Below are 21,424 nucleotides of genomic sequence, written 5' to 3'. Positions count from 1 at the left end.
CATGTCTGGCTAGGGGATGTGATCTGGTACACGCCTGGCTAGGGGATGTGATCTGGTACACGTCTGGCTAGGGGATGTGATCTGGTACACGTCTGGCTAGGGGATGTGATCTGGTACACGTCTGGCTAGGGGATGTGATCTGGTACACGTCTGGCTAGGGGATGTGATCTGGTACACGTCTGGCTAGGGGATGTGATCTGGTACACGTCTTGCTAGGGGATGTGATCTGGTACATGTCTGGCTAGGGGATGTGATCTGGTACACGTCTGGCTAGGGGATGTGATCTGGTACACGTCTGGCTAGGGGATGGGATCTGGTACCTGTCTGGCTAGGGGATGTGATCTGGTACACGTCTGGCTAGGGGATGGGATCTGGTACACGTCTGGTACATGTGATCTTATCATATGGTGCTACAACAGGCGTCCATACTGATGATGACATGTAATGGTGAGAATAACCCCCGATAAAAGCAACAGGAAAATGAAAAGGTCAGCAAGACAATACAGACAGTTTCCACTAAACAACCATTTTGTTTCTATTATTTTCTGAAAATCTAGCACTAGCAAGAGAAGTGTGGGTTTGGGTCTGTAATGATCCCGCTGGGTTTTTCAGTACAATTTCCTAATGGAATATTTTACTGCACAACAGCCGTGGAGTGGCGAGGACCACTGCGAAGGTCATTAAAGCACTTTTTGAAATTAAAACAGTTCAAAATGAGATCACGGGGAGCGATTGTGTCCCTACGGTGGCTATAAGAATGTGTTTACTGAGAGCAGAAGTACAGTGCGTTAGGCCTCATTAGCTTATTGCTATAGATGCAATGTGTGTGTGTGTTCACGTGTGTGCATTGTTAACTATGCTATTGTTAAGAGTGAATCAGCTGTAGAGGTTATAGCGATATATAATTCTGTTTGCTAATGGTTCATAATTGCTGATTGTGTGTGTGTGTGTGTGTGTGTGTGTGTGTGTGTGTGTGTGTGTGTGTGTGTGCGCATGTGTGTCTAACTGTAATGTGAAGATCAGATCATGCAAAGGTCCTTAGGAGAGAGAGAGAGAGAGGAAGAGGGAGGGAGAGGAAGAGAGAGAAGGAGGGAGAGGTAGAGGGAGGGAGAGGAAGAGGGAGAAGGAGGGAGAGGTAGAGGGAGGGAGAGGAAGAGAGAGAAGGAGGGAGAGGAAGAGGGAGAAGGAGGGAGAGGTAGAGGGAGGGAGAGGAAGAGGAAGAAGGAGGGAGAGGTAGAGGGAGGGAGAGGAAGAGGGAGGGAGAGAAAGAAAAAAACAATCATTCATTTTAATGGTTATTGATGTTATTTATAATTCCCCTCACTTCGCAAATCACAATTCCAACCACTTGACGACCTATTGAGCTTTTTATGCTATCGATTCATTTCCTCCTGCTTAAACAGTCTATTACAATGGTAAATTGCGAAGTGTACGCATATTTAGTCACGCCTCAACAATATATTTACCCTTCTTATGCTGTACGTGACCTAGCATAATGCATTGAGATGGAGAGTAGAATTTGTCTTTCCTGCTGGGATAATTAATTCATATCTCATAGAATCAGAATTGTAGGATTACAAAAGAAGGAAATTGAATGATGGGAAAAATCGAATTATGACAAACGTGCAAATATTCTTACTGATGAGGAAAACAATGATGATAATTATGATAGTACTGATGTTGATAATCATTACAATAACCATGATAACAGTCATGTTTACTCTACAAAATAAAGTGACAGGAGGTTGATTATCTTGGTGTCTGGAAGGCATGTCGTGGTGTATCAGCTCAGTAATCTGTGTGCTGGGAAGGAGAGGTCCGTGGCGTTGGGAAACAACCTAAATGTCCACATAGGAGAGAAGGCAGAACCAGATGAACCTACGTGATGCACCACTCGAATCCTGCTCTGAGCTTTACAAAACAGTTGTATGGACACACACACACCCGTACTATGAAACACACACACATAACTAGGTATGTAGGGACAGACACACACACATATGCTCAAACACTAAAGTACACACAGGTTAGCTACACCTGGTTTCTGGTAACACAGTGTTAAGTTAAGGGCAAAGCCTTCACCTTTATGTTGCAGCATTCCAACCCAAACAGATGAACAGAGAGGGGAGATAGAATGAGAGAAAATAACAGAGAAAGTGGAGAAAAAAACCTCACTCTCTTCACGGTCCTGAGATCACAGCAGTGTGGGTGCTGACAAAGGACTGTGTGTGTCGTCTCTGTGCCTGCGGGTGTGTTCCTGTGTGTGTGTGAGTGACAGGCGGCAGGGCCCAATCGGCCGGGGAGCGGGGCGGACAGTGATTACGGGTGACAGTGGTGTTACCGTGGAGACAGGTGAACGCTGGAGAGTGGAGGGATGGAGAGAACATTATTCATATATTCAGAAGACTGGCTGGGACTTTCAACATGTTGTATCCCCTGCAGTCAGACATTACACGGTGCCACTGGCACTGGATCCACACACACACAAGGGAGGGAGGGAGGGAGGGAGGGAGGGAGAGACAGGAGAGAGAGAGAGAGAGACAGGAGAGAGAGAGAGAGAGAGAGAGCTGACACAACATACTGTAACTAAGACACGGGCAGACGAGCAGAGAGAAATGGTGTGTTTGTACCTGTCTGTGTGACTGTGAATTGATACATGGTGGGTGTGTTCCTGTCTGTGTGGGTGTGTTCCTGTCTGTGTGGGTGGGGAGGAGAGATGTTGTGTGAGAGGGAAGGGAGGAGAGATGTTGTGTGAGAGGTAAGGGAGGAGAGATGTTGTGTGAGAGGTAAGGGAGGAGAGATGTTGTGTGAGAGGGAAGGGAGGAGAGATGTTGTGTGAGAGGGAAGGGAGGAGAGATGTTGTGTGAGAGGTAAGGGAGGAGAGATGTTGTGTGAGAGGTAAGGGAGGAGAGATGTTGTGTGAGAGGGAAGGGAGGAGAGATGTTGTGTGAGAGGTAAGGGAGGAGAGATGTTGTGTGAGAGGTAAGGGAGGAGAGATGTTGTGTGAGAGGTAAGGGAGGAGAGATGTTGTGTGAGAGGTAAGGGAGGAGAGATGTTGTGTGAGAGGTAAGGGAGGAGAGATGTTGTGTGAGAGGGAAGGGAGGAGAGATGTTGTGTGAGAGGTAAGGGAGGAGAGATGTTGTGTGAGAGGTAAGGGGGGAAAGAGATGTTGTGTGAGAGGTAAGGGGGAAAGAGATGTTGTGTGAGAGGTAAGGGGGGAAAGAGATGTTGTGTGAGAGGTAAGGGAGGAGAGATGTTGTGTGAGAGGTAAGGGAGGAGAGATGTTGTGTGAGAGGTAAGGGGGGATTTATTAGTTGGATTGTAACGTGTAACGCACGCGCGCGCGCACACACACACACACTCACGCACAACAGATCATGATCTGGGTGTTGACTTCAGTGTCGTGGGAGTGAAAGGAGGATGATTGAGTGAAAAGCCAGAGAGAGAGAGAGAGAACATGGAGGGGTTTTCTATCCTATGATCAGATGTCAAGGATCATGTAATTTACTTCACAGGACAATAAAGGCAGAAAAAGGTTCTGAGTATTGACATGTCTGTATCAATCAACTGACTGAAATGATCAAAACCCTGAATGAAATGTAACATCAAATGTCCTTCTCAATTCAATGGGTTCACACACTGATCATCTCTTTCATGTTCATATTGTATTTCATTCTATTACATCATTAGCTAAATACAGGAAGACATGTTTTTAAATCCCATCAATATCTCCCATAACTCTCCTCCCTTGGATCTACCATGGAGCATTGTAGAGAGAATAAACCCACCACAGACGTGGCTGCCCTGAGAGAGAGAGAGAGAGAGAGAGAGAGAGAGAGAGAGAGAGAGAGAGAGAGAATAAACACACCACAGACATAACGTGGCTGCCCTGAGAGAGAGAGAGGGAGAGAGAGAGACAGACAGACAGACAGACAGACAGACAGACAGAGAGGATGCGAGAATAAACACACCACAGACATAATGTGGCTGCCCTAAGAGGGCGAGAGAGAGAGAGAGAGAGAGAGAGGGAGAGAGAGAGACAGACAGACAGACAGACAGACAGACAGAGAGGATGCGAGAATAAACACACCACAGACATAATGTGGCTGCCCTAAGAGGGCGAGAGAGAGACAGACAGAGAGAGAGGTAGAGAGAATAAACACACCACAGACATAACGTGGCTGCCCTGAGAGAGAGAGAGAGAGACAGACAGACGGAGAGACAGACGGAGAGAGAGGTAGAGAGAGAGAGAGGTAGAGAGAATAAACGCACCACAGACATAACGTGGCTGCCCTGAGAGAGAGAGAGAGAGAGAAAGAGAGAGAGAAAGAGAGAGAGAGGTAGAGAGAATAAACGCACCACAGACATAACGTGGCTGCCCTGAGGCTGGGAGATGATTGAATTTCATAGCTACTTACAGGCTAATAGGCTACAACGACTGCTCACTGTCCTTAAGTGACTGACAATTTGGGCTGCGGAGCGAAACCTTTGAAGGCCTTTTTGAAGAGATCTGGAGGGGGGGTTAGTGACACGTCTGGGCGGTTTGAACAACGATAGTTAGATAGACAGTCTATTAGAACCAGCTGATCCAACCACACTGAGTTGGAACGTTTGGACAGCCAATGGCGAGGTCTTTCTCACAGTCTAAGGCTATACGGGTTGGACGAGGATTGGAAGACGAATATGTAATTTTTTTGTCAGAGTGCAAAATAATTGAAAATTAAATTATATCAAAAGAAAAAAGATACAACTAGATAGATAAAATAATGATTTGATGGATTTTTTAAACAACGCAAAATCAAATCTCCTGGGTATATTGAGTCTAATAAATCCAGCAACTCAACCTAAAGCCTGTAAGAGTGCATGGATCTGTTTGTTTGTGTGTGTATCTCCATTGTGTGTGTGTATTGTTCTGTGTGTGTGTGTCTGTGTGTTCGACAAGTCTGCGAGCAGTTTACTCACAGAAGCTGTTTCCACATACAAGGCCTCAAAACTGCCCTCTCCTCCCTCCATCTCTCCTTTCTCTCCAGCCATGCTGTTCCACTTACCCACACTCCTTTGTGGAACACAAGCCCCAGCCACGGTACCTTGTCTGCCTCACCGCCACAACGCTGCTATTGGCTTTGGACAACACACACACCACCGAACACCCTAACCACAAGCACATGTTCCCTCGTTCTTAACTAATTCATTCAGGAACACTTTGGTTTGGGTTTTGAGAGACCGAAACCTCTACCTTTGATTAAGAAATGTGTCTGACTGCAATTATATGGGAGGGAGGGAGGGGTAAGTACGATGGTGGTTTTATAGTCTGCTGGCGTGACATTTTTCTATTCTATTTTTCATTCTGTTTTTCGTTGTTGTAGAGGGACACTGTTGACGGAAGTTGTTGGAAACAAAGAGGAAAATTAGAGAAATATTGAGCGATAGCTTTTTAAACACGTTCCATTGTTGCTACTGTTTCTTTGATAGATAGCCGTTGGAAAAGTACTGCGATGTTGAGAGTGATTTGCGGGCCCACTTGGTGACATATATAGAGGCTGCAATGAGTCTGAATAAGTGGACTTGTTAAACATCCAAGAGAATCACACACACTCACATCTGGGAGTAATTACAGTGCATATTCACATCTAAAATATGTTACGTGATCCATGTGTATTCATATTCAGTGATCAGTTTGTAAGTGTGTATTTATTTGATTATAAACTGGGTGGTTCGAGCCCTGAATGCTGATTGGCTGACAGCCATGGTATATCAGACCGTAAACCATGGGTATGAAAAACATGTATTTTTCCTGCTCTAATTAAGTTGGTAACCAGTTTATAATAGCAATAAGGCACCTCGGGGGTTTGTGGTATATGGCCAATATACCACGGCTAAGGGCGGTGGTATATATCTCTAAGAACAGCCCTTAGCCGTGGTATATCGGCCATATACCACACGTCCTCGGGCCTTCTTGTTTAAATATTACACTGTGAATGTCTATTACGTGTTCCTAATAGAGCCTACCTGCAGTATGTAACCCCTGACATAGTCCCTCAGGGTCCAGCCCAGGCCGTGCAGTATGTGGAGCACCTCCTCCTGCTTCAGAACACTGAACAGACGGTCCAGCAGGATCTTCAGTCTGACCGGCACCGCCTGGGTCCCGTACAGCATCAGGCTGCTGATGTCAAACACCACGTTGGACTGAACTATCTCCACCTGGGTGGGGTGGTACAGGTGCTGCGTGCTCAGCTTGTCCAGCGCTGGGATGAGGGGACAAGGACACATCAACATGGGTAGGCTTAAATATACACACAGGACATACTAATTCAATGATAGTTCATTAGTCAATGAAAAACAGACGTTTTGGTTAAGAAAATGTGTTTAACTTTGAATCCCGTCCTGAAACCCTCTTGCATATACTCTGCAGGTATATATACACATGCAGGTGCCTAAACACAGACACACCCTGCCAGCCTCACCAGGTAATGACTATCATGTTCCCCCTGTCTCAAGGCTTCTCTGGGAGGTAACAGACCAGGGAGATAACAACACATCTATGAGATCAAATGTAACTGACTGCCTTTCTCTATGTAGTCTCTGTCTCTCTCTCCTCTTTTCATCTCTCTCTTTCAATCTCTATTTGCACCTACAGTGTCTTTCTCTCCATCTCTCCCTCCCTCAAAGTGCCCCATCTCCCTCTGTCTGTGTCTCTCCTTTTCAACCTCACTTTATTAAGTAAGTATGGAAGCATTTCACTGTTACTATGGAAACATTTCACTGTTACTATGGAAACATTTCACTGTTACTATGGAAGCATTTCACTGTTACTATGGAAGCATTTCACTGTTACTATGGAAGCATTTCACTGTTAGTGTGGAAGCATTTCACTGTTACTATGGAAACATTTCACTGTTACTATGGAAACATTTCACTGTTAGTATGGAAACATTTCACTGTTACTATGGTAGCATTTCACTGTTACTATGGAAGCATTTCACTGTTACTATGGACACATTTCACTGTTACTATGGAAACATTTCACTGTTACTATGGAAACATTTCACTATTACTATGGAAGCATTTCACTGTTACTATGGAAACATTTCACTATTACTATGGAAACATTTCACTGTTACTATGGAAGCATTTCACTGTTACTATGGAAACATTTCACTGTTAGTATGGAAACATTCACTGTTACTATGGAAACATTTCACTGTTACTATGGACACGTTTCACTGTTACTATGGAAACATTTCACTGTTACTATGGAAACATTTCACTGTTACTATGGAAGCATTTCACTGTTACTATGGAAACATTTCACTATTACTATGGAAACATTTCACTGTTACTATGGAAGCATTTCACTGTTACTATGGAAACATTTCACTATTAGTATGGAAACATTTCACTGTTAGTATGGAAGCATTTCACTGTTATTATGGAAGCATTTCACTGTTACTATGGAAACATTTCACTGTTAGTATGGAAGCATTTCACTGTTACTATGGAAATATTTCACTGTTACTATGGAAACATTTCACTGTTAGTATGGAAGCATGTCACTGTTACTATGGACACATTTCACTGTTACTATGGAAACATTTCACTGTTACTATGGAAACATTTCACTGTTACTATGGAACCATTTCACTGTTACTATGGAAACATTTCACTGTCAGTATGGAAGCATTTCACTGTTAGTGTGGAAGCATTTCACTGTTACTATGGAAACATTTCACTATTACTATGGAAACATTTCACTGTTACTATGGAAGCATTTCACTGTTACTATGGAAACATTTCACTGTTAGTATGGAAACATTCACTGTTACTATGGAAACATTTCACTGTTACTATGGACACGTTTCACTGTTACTATGGAAACATTTCACTGTTACTATGGAAACATTTCACTGTTACTATGGAAGCATTTCACTGTTACTATGGAAACATTTCACTATTACTATGGAAACATTTCACTGTTACTATGGAAGCATTTCACTGTTACTATGGAAACATTTCACTGTTAGTATGGAAACATTTCACTGTTAGTATGGAAGCATTTCACTGTTATTATGGAAGCATTTCACTGTTACTATGGAAACATTTCACTGTTAGTATGGAAGCATTTCACTGTTACTATGGAAACATTTCACTATTACTATGGAAACATTTCACTGTTACTATGGAAGCATTTCACTGTTACTATGGAAACATTTCACTGTTAGTATGGAAACATTTCACTGTTAGTATGGAAGCATTTCACTGTTATTATGGAAGCATTTCACTGTTACTATGGAAACATTTCACTGTTAGTATGGAAGCATTTCACTGTTACTATGGAAATATTTCACTGTTACTATGGAAACATTTCACTGTTAGTATGGAAGCATGTCACTGTTACTATGGACACATTTCACTGTTACTATGGAAACATTTCACTGTTACTATGGAAACATTTCACTGTTAGTATGGAAGCATTTCACTGTTACTATGGAACCATTTCACTGTTACTATGGAAACATTTCACTGTCAGTATGGAAGCATTTCACTGTTAGTGTGGAAGCATTTCACTGTTACTATGGAAACATTTCACTGTTACTATGGAAACATGTCACTGTTAGTATGGAAGCAGTTCACTGTTACTATGGAAACATTTCACTGTTACTATGGAAACATGTCACTGTTAGTATGGAAATATTTCACTGTTAGTGTGGAAGCATTTCACTGTTACTATGGAAACATTTCACTGTTACTATGGAAACATTTCACTGTTAGTGTGGAAGCATTTCACTGTTACTATGGAAACATTTCACTGTTACTATGGAAACATTTCACTGTTAGTATGGAAACATTTCACTGTTAGTATGGAAACATTTCACTGTTAGCATGGAAACATTTCACTATTACTATGGAAACATTTCACTGTTAGCATGGAAACATTTCACTGTTAGCATGGAAACATTTCACTGTAAGTAAGTAAGCATTTCACTGTAAATAATTAAGCACTTCACTGTAAAATAGTAAGCATTTCACTGTAAATAAATAAGCATTTCACTGTAAGTAAGCATTAATTTCACTGTAAGTAAGCATGCATTTCACTGTAAGTAAGCATGCATTTCACTGTAAGTAAATAAGCATTTATCTTCCCCTCTACCCTGTCTCTTCCCCTCTACCCGGTCTCTTCCCCTCTACCCTGTCTCTTCCCCTCTACCCGATCTCTTCCCCTCTACCCTGTCTCTTCCCCTCTACCCTATCTCTTCCCCTCTACCCTGTCTCTTCCCCTCTACCTATCTCTCACGTCACCACCTCTCTCCCATCACCACCTCTCCACCTTACCCTCACTCACCTGCTTTTCTCTCCATCCCCCTCTCTTTCACTCCTTTTTTTCCCATCCCTCCCTTCCTCCCACTCCTCCCTCCCCTCTTCTCTCTTCGCCTGTCTGTATGACACCTGGTTTTGTCTCCTCTGATCCCAGGACAGCCTTTCCGCTGACGAGGGCTTTGCCTGACAACACACTCTGCGAGACACGAACATCATAAAAAATGAAGAACTGCTTGTCAGAGTGGCTGCCAATGCCGAGATGAAATGAAAAGTGGGGAGAGCGAAGGGGAGAAGGGCCCTCTGACAGTTCAGAGAAGGAGATAAAAAATATTCAATGGGGTCCTGTGCTGATCGCTGAAGGCCCTCTCTACGCTTGGGCCAAACAGGTGTTTTCTTTTATCTTATTTTCCCCTCTGTTCCCTCCTTTCTATGCTTTCCATCTTCTTTCTTTCTTTCGCTCCATGTCCTTTTTCCTATGCCCCCTGAACAAGTCATGAGGTTGTCTCTCTCGTGGATATTGTTCTAAGGTAGTAGGTACAGGTATGACTTTGAACCAAAACACTTTTGAAATAAAATATATATAAAGTATTTAAATAAAATACACACTGTTTTTAAATAAAATACATAATGTTTTTAAATAAAATACATAATGTTTTAAATAAAAGACACAGGACAAACACTAAAGTTGAACGGTATCTCTCTCTGGTAACAAAAAAATCAAATAAACATATTTATCAAATCTTTGATGTGGTAAAAACGTACTGAATCTTCCCTTTTAAGCGTTTATATGAACCCGTTACCTGTAGAATCTACGAGGGGATAACACAGCCCTATATACAAGATGTAGGCACTGTATATTATCCTGATCTCTTTAGTGACCCTGTATAAGGAGAGTACAGCTGTGTGTGTCAGGACCTCTCTGCTCTCTCCTCTGGCTAAAGAGACAGGTTTATGAGAGCATAGAACTTCACAGGACTAAAGAGGCAGAGAGAGAGAGAAAAGAGAGAGGGACAGACTAATATGACAAACTATTGCAGTTATTGCAGTTATACACTATTGTTAAAATGATTTCCTACCATACCACACGATCTTCTTGTAAAGAAATGTGATAATATTTCATATTCCAACTACTGTACAGATAATCTTGGACACTGTGACTCCCATCACCCTGGTTAGTAGGTCGGCAGAATTCAAAATGGCCGTCTCTTACCGTGAGCCACCCAGCCGTGCTTGCACTGGTCACATGTACGCAGGTGGATCTTTCCTGGCTGGAAACACTCACAGGTGCAGTTCACCAGAGTGCAGCGAATGGCCTGTAGAGACGCAGGGGGAGAGGGAGAGAGGAAGGCCTTGTCAATCAACTGATCATACAGACAGAGAGAGAGAGAGAGAGATGGAGGGAGGGAGGGAGGGAGCAGGGAGAGGACAGAGCTCAGGCTACAGAGCACTCATCAATCAAGCAGTCACACAAACAGAACTGAAGGGTTTCACAGATAGACACCGTAACAGATGTACACCAGTAACACATCAACACACAGTCACACAGAGAGCTCCTTTCTCAAAGAGATTTATGTACTGCAATAGTTTTGAATTGTTTCAGCATCGGACAATTTGTTTATTCAATTACATTTTAATATTACAATTGTAGTACTAATTTCCCTTGTCAGTCCCTGTTAAAAGCCCTCTAACGAATTCACTATGACCAGATTTCCCACAATACCCTTTGTATTATCTAATATGAATTATTTCATTCATTCATAACCTGACCCCACCTGAGCTGACAGAAACACTTTTCTTTTCTCCTCATTGAATATCTCACTTGTTTTGACTAAGTCACCATTAATCAATAGTAGAGGCTGAACTGGAGCCGAACCCTAAAAGCCTTTAGCAGTTAGAGGTCAAGTGTCTAGACAGCTCAGGAGAGTCCAACTCAGTCCACCAGAATCTGAAGCACTGGTCTGATAAGGCATCACTGTCAATCATAAGTGCTTCAAAGTCTACACGTCGAGACGTCCGTTTTACAGGAAGAAGAGGTCTGTTTTACAGGAAGTTGCTCTAAATGCTAGGCTAATTCACACCTCTATGGTGGAGGTTTATTGTGTGGATTTCACTGATGGAAATGTAAGATTTGACAGCTAAACATAGTTGGCATATGGTCTGCCTCACACCATTCTTCTGTGGGGTCTGTGTAACCACGTTAAATACCAACAATATCCACTATGAACAAGGATTTAGAAAAATGACTGTGGTAGAGGCTTCCAAATGTACACAGCTCCAAGCCACAAATTTCTCATTGACACGAATTCTGGAAGACATAGAGGACTCTGTACTAGGAACGAGGGAGAGAGGGGAAAAGGGGGGGGAAAGGCAGGGAAGAAAAATCCCCAAAAGCCCAAACTTTATATTAATCAATGTTGGCACCCCTTGCCTTATCAGTCCATTGTTATGTTAAAAGATGAAATTGATAAATTATAATAATTACATTGAAAACTCTCTCTGTCTTCAAAGACAAATTGCTTAAAGGAGAGGGGGAATATTTGTGGTTGTAGCGTATTAGTGTAGCGAGACCCTGCTATGGAAGTCATCCCTTTTCCAGGAAGAGTTTCATTCTAACATGAAGTCAGCGCTAACATTTTTCCTTCCAATATTTCTGTAGCCATCGACTCACAATCCTGAATCACAGACCGAATGGAGCCTGAGGTGTTGATAACATAAATAAATAACTTGGTAGAAATAGCACTGATTCAACAGCATGCGGATTGTGTGTTTCACGTTTGGTGAAAAGGATGTGGAGCCAATCCCAAATGTCTAAAGTCTGTGTTTCTGTGTTAGACTGCTTAGGGCTGTAAAATCTTCTGTAATCACACAAATGACAGAGGAAAACATTCAACCGCACTTGTAAAAGGGAATGATGTGTATTATAGTAGGTGATGGATATGATTGCGGCCTCTTTATTTTGACAGGAAAATCACAATCATATCCAAGGTTCTTTGTCATCACGTGTGTATGCACGAGGGTGTGTGTGGATAAAGTATGTGCGTCTTAGCCCCACTTCAGAAGTCTGCCGCTCTTCTCTGCACAGAGAGAGTCATCACAAAACCAAAAGGTGAAGATCTCTTCTAACGTTACATCAACCTCTCCGGCCTCTAGGTCACCAGGCTGCTCGTTATGGAGCACACCTGTCACCATCGTTAGGCGCACCTGGACTCCATCACCTCCCTGATTACCTTCCCTGAATGTCACTCCCTTTGGTTCCTTCCCCAGGCGTTATTGTTTCTGTTCCTGTGTCATGTCTGTGCGTTGTCCGTCTTTCTTATTTTGTATTACGTTGTGTTTATTTATTAAAACACTCAATCCCTAAACTTGCTACCCGTCTCTCAGCACACATCGTGACACACACCTCTTACACTACAGTCATTTCCCAGAATTACTTTAGGAACTTCACCGATTTACCACACACACTATCTTATCTCACTGCAGCTGATTTATCGCCTGTGACCGGCAGTGTGACAGTGACGCGACACACACACACACAGGGTCGTAGGTCGTAGTCCATGATGCAGATGACCCATATTTCACAAGGACCCATCAGCAGTTACACATCACTGAGGGACAGCAGTAACACAATCACAGGAACCAGTGTTCACACCATCACTGAGGGACAGCAGTAACACAATCTCAGGAACCAGTGTTCACACCATCACTGAGGGACAGCAGTAACACAATCACAGGAACCAGTGTTCACACCATCACTGAGGGACAGCAATAACACAATCACAGGAACCAGTGTTCACACCATCACTGAGGGACAGCAGTAACACAATCACAGGAACCAGTGTTCACACCATCACTGAGGGACAGCAGTAACACAATCACAGGAACCAGTGTTCACACCATCACTGAGGGACAGCAATAACACAATCACAGGAACCAGTGTTCACACCATCACTGAGGGACAGCAGTAACACAATCACAGGAACCAGTGTTCACACCATCACTGAGGGACAGCAATAACACAATCACAGGAACCAGTGTTCACACCATCACTGAGGGACAGCAATAACACAATCACAGGAACCAGTGTTCACACCATCACTGAGGGACAGCAATAACACAATCACAGGAACCAGTGTTCATACCATCACTGAGGGACAGCAATAACACAATCACAGGAACCAGTGTTCACACCATCACTGAGGGACAGCAGTAACACAATCACAGGAACCAGTGTTCATACCATCACTGAGGGACAGCAATAACACAATCACAGGAACCAGTGTTCACACCATCACTGAGGGACAGCAGTAACACAATCACAGGAACCAGTGTTCACACCATCACTGAGGGACAGCAGTAACACAATCACAGGAACCAGTGTTCACACCATCACTGAGGGACAGCAGTAACACAATCACAGGAACCAGTGTTCATACCAACACTGAGGGACAGCAGTAACACAATCACAGGAACCAGTGTTCACACCATCACTGAGGGACAGCAGTCACACAATCACAGGAACCAGTGTTCACACCATCACTGCACATGGCAAAGGACACACTTATACATACAAGTAACATTCTAACCTCTGCTAGTGTATTGTACCTGTTCAGTACTGTAATACAAGCAGTCAATGTTTGATAGGACTCAATATCAAACAGAATGACATGCTGTGACCATGTCTACATGTAATCCCTCATGCCACACGGTGTTAGCCATGTCATTTGACTGCAGTACGTCAAGTATAAAGTGCTACTCCACTGTAACATGACCGTGACCGTAATAGGATTAAAAACTCTAGGTGTTTTAATCCAGATTAGCAGGAGGGAGGTATCAAAGTGAACACGAGCTAATCCCAGATTAACCATCAAATCCCACCACATCCGCCCAGTAGGTTGGCATCTGGGCAGACAGGGACATCGTTTAGTTTTTGGCAAGGTGGGAACGGGGATTACACCTTTAGTGTGTCAAACTGGTTGTCTATTGCAGGTGTGGCATAAATCAGGTACCCCCTCTGGTTTCATCCATGTAGCTAATCTGTAGAGGGTGCCGGTTTTGCTTTCTGCTACTGTTGTTTGTCTCCCTTCGGGCTCGACATGAGAGCTGAACCAAAGTGTTTATTTTGATTTGTCCTGCTTGCTAACAGGCTGGATTTGTCCTGCTTGCTAACAGTTTGGATTTGTCCTGCTTGCTATCAGGTTGGATTTGTCCTGCTTGCTAACATGTTGTATTTGTTCTGCTTGCTAACAGGTTGGATGTGTTCTGCTTGCTAACATGTTGGATTTGTTCTGCTTGCTAACAGGTTGGATGTGTTCTGCTTGCTAACATGTTGGATTTGTTCTGCTTGCTAACAGGTTGGATTTGTCCTGCTTGCTAACATGTTGGATTTGCCTGCTTGCTAACATGTTGGATTTGTCTGCTTGCTAACAGGTTGGATTTGTCCTCCTTCTAACATGTTGGATTTGTTCTGCTTGCTAACAGGTTGGATTTGTCCTGCTTGCTAACAGGTTGGATTTGTCCTGCTTGCTAACATGTTGGATTTGTTCTGCTTGCTAACATGTTGGATTTGTTCTGCTTGCTAACAGGTTGGATTTGTCCTGCTTGCTAACAGGTTGGATTTGTTCTGCTTGCTAACAGGTTGGATTTGTTCTGCTTGCTAACAGGTTGGATTTGTCCTGCTTGCTAACATGTTGGATTTGTCCTGCTTGCTAACATGTTGAATTTGTCCTGCTTGCTAACAGGTTGGATTTGTCCTGCTTGCTAACATGTTGGATTTGTCCTGCTTGCTAACAGGTTGGATTTGTCCTGCTTGCTAACAGGTTGGATTTGTTCTGCTTGCTAACATGTTGGATTTGTCCTGCTTGCTAACAGGTTGGATTTGTCCTGCTTGCTAACAGGTTGGATTTGGCATCAGACAATTCTCTATTTATTACACACACTACTACACTTCCTCAAAACAATCTGATCTCCACTTCCTATCATGTTACAACACAAAAACTAACTCCAACACAGAGGTAGGTCAAAGTTGTACGTTTTTCCTCAAACCAGCATTAAATGCTAGACAACAACACAGTCCGCTATCCTAATTGCCACTTGCTAAAGCCATTGTATAAAACAGAGGCAGCCAGAGATAGAATTAAATATCACACACATGCACCCCCCTGTTTACACGCTGAGCTGTGTGATGGTTGACGAGATAGTTAAGGAGGTCGTCTAATATAGCAATTAGAGCCCTGGTGTCTGCTGTGCTCCTGCTGTGACAAGGCCTTCTAATCAATGACTTATTACGCTAGCCTAGCAGCCTAATAGCACCTCTCATATCTCCCCATTAACCAGACAGGCTGAAGTATTACAGGCTAGTTAGAGGAGAAGGGCACATCTTCTGCTGAACAGACACTGGGGGAAGAGACAGGAGGAGGAGAGAGAGGAGAAGGAGAGAGAGAGAGAGAAAGAGAGAGGGAGAAAAAAGAGAGACAGGTTGCAGAGAGAGAGAGGAGAAGGAGAGAGAGAGACAGAAAGAGAGAGAGAGAGAGAGAGAGAGAGAAAGAGAGATTGGAGAAGGAGAGAGCGAGAAGGGGTGAAAGAGAGAGAAATAATCTGCCTCTCATCACCAGCCTACTACTGGTCTTGGCTAACACACTCTATATGATTTGGAGTGTGTGTTCATACCTACACTAGAGACTGTCTATATTATTTGGTGTGGGTTCATACCTACACTAGAGACTGTCTAGATTATTTGCAGTGTGTGTTCATACCTACACTAGAGACTGTCTAGATTATTTGCAGTGTGTGTTCATACCTACACTAGAGACTGTCTATATTATTTGGAGTGTGGGTTCATACCTACACTAGAGACTGTCTAGATTATTTGGAGTGTGTGTTCATTCCTACACTAGAGACTGTCTAGATTATTTGCAGTGTGTGTTCATACCTACACTAGAGACTGTCTATATTATTTGGAGTGTGGGTTCATACCTACACTAGCGACTGTCTAGAATATTTGGAGTGTGTGTTCATACCTACACTAGAGACTGTCTAGATTATTTGGAGTGTGTGTTCATACCTACACTAGAGACTGTCTATATTATTTGGAGTGTGGGTTCATACCTACACTAGAGACTGTCTAGAATATTTGGAGTGTGTGTTCATACCTACACTAGAGACTGTCTAGATTATTTGGAGTGTGGGTTCATACCTACACTAGAGACTGTCTAGATTATTTGCAGTGTGTGTTCATACCGACACTAGAGACCGTCTAGATTATTTGCAGTGTGTGTTCATACCTACACGAGAGACTGTCTAGATTATTTGCAGTGTGTGTTCATACCTACACTAGAGACTGTCTATATTATTTGGAGTGTGTGTTCATACCGACACTAGAGACCGTCTAGATTATTTGCAGTGTGTGTTCATACCGACACTAGAGACTTTCTAGATTATTTGCAGTGTGTGTTCATACCGACACTAGAGACCGTCTAGATTATTTGCAGTGTGTGTTCATACCGACACTAGAGACTGTCTAGATTATTTGCAGTGTGTGTTCATACCGACACGAGAGACGGTCTAGATTATTTGCAGTGTGTGTTCATACCGACACTAGAGACCGTCTAGATTATTTGCAGTGTGTGTTCATACCGACACTAGAGACGGTCTAGATTATTTGCAGTGTCTCTTCATACCGACACTAGAGACGGTCTAGATTATTTGCAGTGTGTGTTCATACCGACACTAGAGACCGTCTAGATTATTTGCAGTGTGTGTTCATACCGACACTAGAGACGGTCTAGATTATTTGCAGTGTCTCTTCATACCGACACTAGAGACCGTCTAGATTATTTGCAGTGTGTGTTCATACCGACACTAGAGACGGTCTAGATTATTTGCAGTGTGTGTTCATACCGACACTAGAGACGGTCTAGATTATTTGAAGTGTCTCTTCATACCGACACTAGAGACCGTCTAGATTATTTGCAGTGTGTGTTCATACCGACACTAGAGACCATCTAGATTATTTGCAGTGTGTCTTCATACCGACACTAGAGACGGTCTAGATTATTTGCAGTGTGTCTTCATACCGACACTAGAGACCATCTAGATTATTTGCAGTGTGTCTTCATACCGACACTAGAGACGGTCTAGATTATTTGCAGTGTGTCTTCATACCGACACTAGAGACGGTCTACAACACATGAGGGGAGTAGCGGATGTGAATGTAAAACAACGTAGTTCTTTAACAGGACTAGAGGATGGGAGTGAAGGAGATGGAGGGGTTCTGATGATGCAGCTCCCCAGCCTCGCCCTCTCTCTCTCTGGTGTCTCTGTGGCCAGGGTCTGGACTGAAGCTGATCTGGGCTGGGTCTGGTCCTGTACAGTCGTTCATATTGGTCCCTGCAGCCCTGCTGTGGAGCGGGAGGTTGTGTTATCAGCAGCCTGGCTGGCCAGATACTGGAGCATTAGTCACTATAGTGTCTCGTCAGGGTTTCCTCTCTAGCTCACTGCTAAAGGGGGACAGTGAGGGAAAGGACACAGAGAGGGGGGTGTGTGTGTGTGCGTGTGTGCGTGTGTGCGTGTGCGTGTGCGTGTGTGTGTGTGTGTGTTTTGTGTTGTGTTCATCCTGAAACACTAGAAAAATTAGCAGCAGGGGAATGGGCTACTTGTTCTCTCCAATGTCCATTCCGTTAACTCCTCTGGCCTCAAAACTGTCCTGGTAACGTAGAGACATCTACATGATATTCACTGTCAACTCTGTTATTATATGACAGCTTTAAATGTCACCTCTGTTAACCCTCGACCTATTTCAATGTCAACTCTGAAACCTTCATTATTCTTTTTAATGTCCAACTCCACTCCCACCCTAAAATGTCCACTCCCTAACAGCCCCTTTGCGTCCTCTATTACAGTACAAAACCCCACTTGTCCCCGTCCCAAAAGTCCACCCCTTAACTCCTCTCCTCCACACGGTGTCCTCCATGCATGCAGAGGGAAGCCAGCCAGACCAGCTGGGAGAGGCTGGATGGTTATTGTTCCCTGTCTCAGATTTAATTGAAACCTTTATCCATGTTGAACATGGAACCACAGACCACATTTCTTTGGTAGAGAGTAAAGCAAAGCCGAGAGTTAAATGAGATCCCTGTCTGTGTGTGTGTGTGTGTGTGTATGTGTGTGTGTGTGTGTGTGTGTCCGCAGCAGCTCCAACTTAAATGTGTATGCCCAGGTCACTGTAAAACACTGGGAGCATCTTGTCCTCTCTTCCACCCGCAAGATACTATCTCATCCATGAGTTAGCTGCTGAAACGCTGTCTGCTTCCTGCCAGAAATGTGTGTCCAACGTGTGCAGGGAAAGCAGGCATGGTGCGTGTCATAAAGCAGGCCCTGGCTCTCTCTCGGAGAGATAGTCTCAGGACTTCACAGAGTCCATATTGAAACCAGGTGACAAATAAAACTGTGTGGGATAAAGGAGGTCTTTGTAGCAGACGCAACATGCCACAAATTCAGAGGCAAATTTTTGCTTGTTTGGCTTTATACGTTGGGTCTGACTTAAAACGGAACTTTCTTGCCTTCCAATTCCTAAATGCTGCTGAGTAAACAACGATTAATCAGTTGTTCGCAGGCTTTCGGTATAAAACGCCCGGTTACAAGGGAAAGGGAAAATGTAGTCAACTTCGAACACAGGCCTCTCCTTCTGCCTTTCAAATCCCCACAGCACAACACCAGTCCTCCATGTCAGTTCTGGTTTGCTTTTTGCTTCGCAGCCACAATGGCAGAGGTCCCTGTCCTATGTGCAGCTGTGCGACTGGGCTCTGACACGGGGCAGAGGGACCAGAGTTATGCTAATGGGAACCAAATGGGGCGTGAGTCTCCGGTGGATTACAGAAGGAGGAGAAGAAGAAGAGAAGCATGTGTTTTCCTGTGTTCACCTGGGACCCCTCTTTTTCTTTCTTCCCTTTCAAATAGAAAAAGGAATAACCCTGTCTGTTGTTCCCATGTAGGGTCAGTCTGTCCATGTCTTTTTGGTTTCGCTCCCTAATCTACCCCCTCACCCCCACCTTTATTGTCATCAAGTCAGGCCAATTAGACCCTTTGTTGACATTCATTCCCTCTCTCAAGTTATGTTCAGCACAGCCCTGCTTACATCTGAGCAGAGAAGCACCATACTGGAAGAGAGAAAAGGAGAATAAAACACACACGTGAAGAAATAAGGGATTAGGGGGAAAGATGAAGACAGATGAATTTCAGATGTTTTTGGCTCGCCCCTCTCATTCCTGTTGTGCCTTATATGCCCTACTTGATCGGATTCCATCGCCAGCTGTGACAGCGCAGTGGCCAAGCGGCATACCAGCGAACCTATACGGCCCGTATAGAGTCCCAAGAGTCCTGGACTAAGATCCTAGTGTTCTTGAGACCTGAGAAGACGGAGATGACAGCGGACGGGCTACATGCCAGTTCTGAGACATCAGACAGACTGCAAGGCCTCATGGGTATTGGAGAGACAGGGAGAGACGTGACAGCGACAATGTTTTTGTCCTGTCGACGTTGTGACAATGAAATGAAAGCCGGTACTGACCGGCTTGGAAGAAAAGCTAGAAAACTAGATGTTAGACATTTTACCTTTGATTTAGAAATTGTGTTGTCATCTGTTGCTAGTGGTTTTCAGTATTATTATTTTACATATATGGATATATGAGAACAAATATACACCCGAAAGATTAATAAATATAGTAATACCCTACCTCAACTTTGAACTATTATAGACCTAATATTTGTGTTTGTGTCAGCTGAAAGTACACCCCCTCTAACAGATCTACCCTGTGAGATTGTAGTCACCCAAAACCAGATAGTTCTATTGATACGTATTCTCCTTTACCGTTACCGTATTCTCCTTTACCGTTACTGTATTCTCCTTTACCGTTACCGTATTCTCCTCTACCGTTAACGTATTCTCCTTTACCGTTACCGTATTCTCCTTTACCGTTACCGTGTTCTCCTCTACCGTTAACGTATTCTCCTTTACCTTTACCGTATTCTCCTTTACCGTTACCGTATTCTCCTTTACCGTTAACGTATTCTCCTTTACCGTTACCGGATTCTCCTTTACCGTTAACGTATTCTCCTTTACCGTTACCGTATTCTCCTTTACCGTTACCGTATTCTCCTTTACCGTTACCGTATTCTCCTTTACCGTTAACGTATTCTCCTTTACCGTTACCGTATTCTCCTTTACCGTTAACGTATTCTCCTTTACCGTTACCGTATTCTCCTTTACCGTTAACGTATTCTCTTTTACCTTTACCGTATTCTCCTTTACCGTTACCGGATTCTCCTTTACCGTTAACGTATTCTCCTTTACCGTTACCGTATTCTCCTTTACCGTTAACGTATTCTCTTTTACCTTTACCGTATTCTCCTTTACCGTTACCGTATTCTCCTTTACCGTTACCGTATTCTCCTTTACCGTTACTGTATTCTCCTTTACTGTTACCGTATTCTCCTTTACCGTTACCGTTTTCTCTTTTACCTTTACCGTATTCTCCTTTACCGTTACCGTATTCTCCTTTACTGCTAAGGGGAGTCACAGGAAGACAGATATTTTGGGGGTGATGTGAACACTTCTCGAAGACACGTAGGTAAAATGGGATCCATGATGAAACCTGGTGAGTCTGAGTGTATTCCAGGATAGTCATGCTTCATAATGAAAGGACCCAGCTGGATATCCTATTGTGTAAGACAGAGACAGAAACTGAGACACAGAGACTGAGACACAGAGACTGAGACACAGAGACTGAGACACAGAGACTGAGACACAGAGACTGAAACACAGAGACTGAGACACAGAGACTGAAACTGAGACACAGAGACTGAGCCACAGAGACTGAGACACAGAGACTGAGACACAGAGACCGAAACACAGAGACTGAGACTGAGACACAGAGACTGAGACACAGAGACTGAGACACAGAGACTGAGACTGAGACACAGAGACTGAAACACAGAGACTGAGACACAGAGACTGAGACACAGAGACTGAGACACAGAGACTGAGACACAGAGACCGAGACACAGAGACTGAGACTGAGACACAGAGACTGAGACACAGAGACTGAGACACAGAGAC

The 21,424-nt window shown here is 43.6% G+C and overlaps 1 protein-coding gene across 6 annotated transcripts in view; it reads right to left on the bottom strand.

Annotated features, from left to right (window-relative positions):
- Positions 1-21,424, bottom strand: part of bnc2 (basonuclin 2) — a 233,773-nt gene that overhangs the window by 52,124 nt on the left and 160,225 nt on the right. For all 6 annotated transcript variants that reach the window (XM_090187765.1, XM_090187763.1, XM_036933757.2 and 3 more), the window contains 2 exons: positions 10,526-10,628; positions 6,010-6,245 (listed from right to left, as the gene is read on the bottom strand). In XM_090187765.1, coding sequence (XP_090043891.1) covers positions 6,010-6,245; positions 10,526-10,628 — 339 coding nt within the window. The remainder of the gene's footprint in view (positions 1-6,009; positions 6,246-10,525; positions 10,629-21,424) is intronic.

The sequence above is a fragment of the Oncorhynchus mykiss genome, chromosome 10 (genome assembly GCF_057628025.1).
Source record: "Oncorhynchus mykiss isolate SJ-2025 chromosome 10, ASM5762802v1, whole genome shotgun sequence".
Taxonomy (NCBI): Eukaryota; Metazoa; Chordata; class Actinopteri; order Salmoniformes; family Salmonidae; genus Oncorhynchus; species Oncorhynchus mykiss.
The sequence above is the reverse complement of the archived record's forward strand: the minus strand, read 5'-3'. Positions and strand labels throughout refer to the sequence as shown.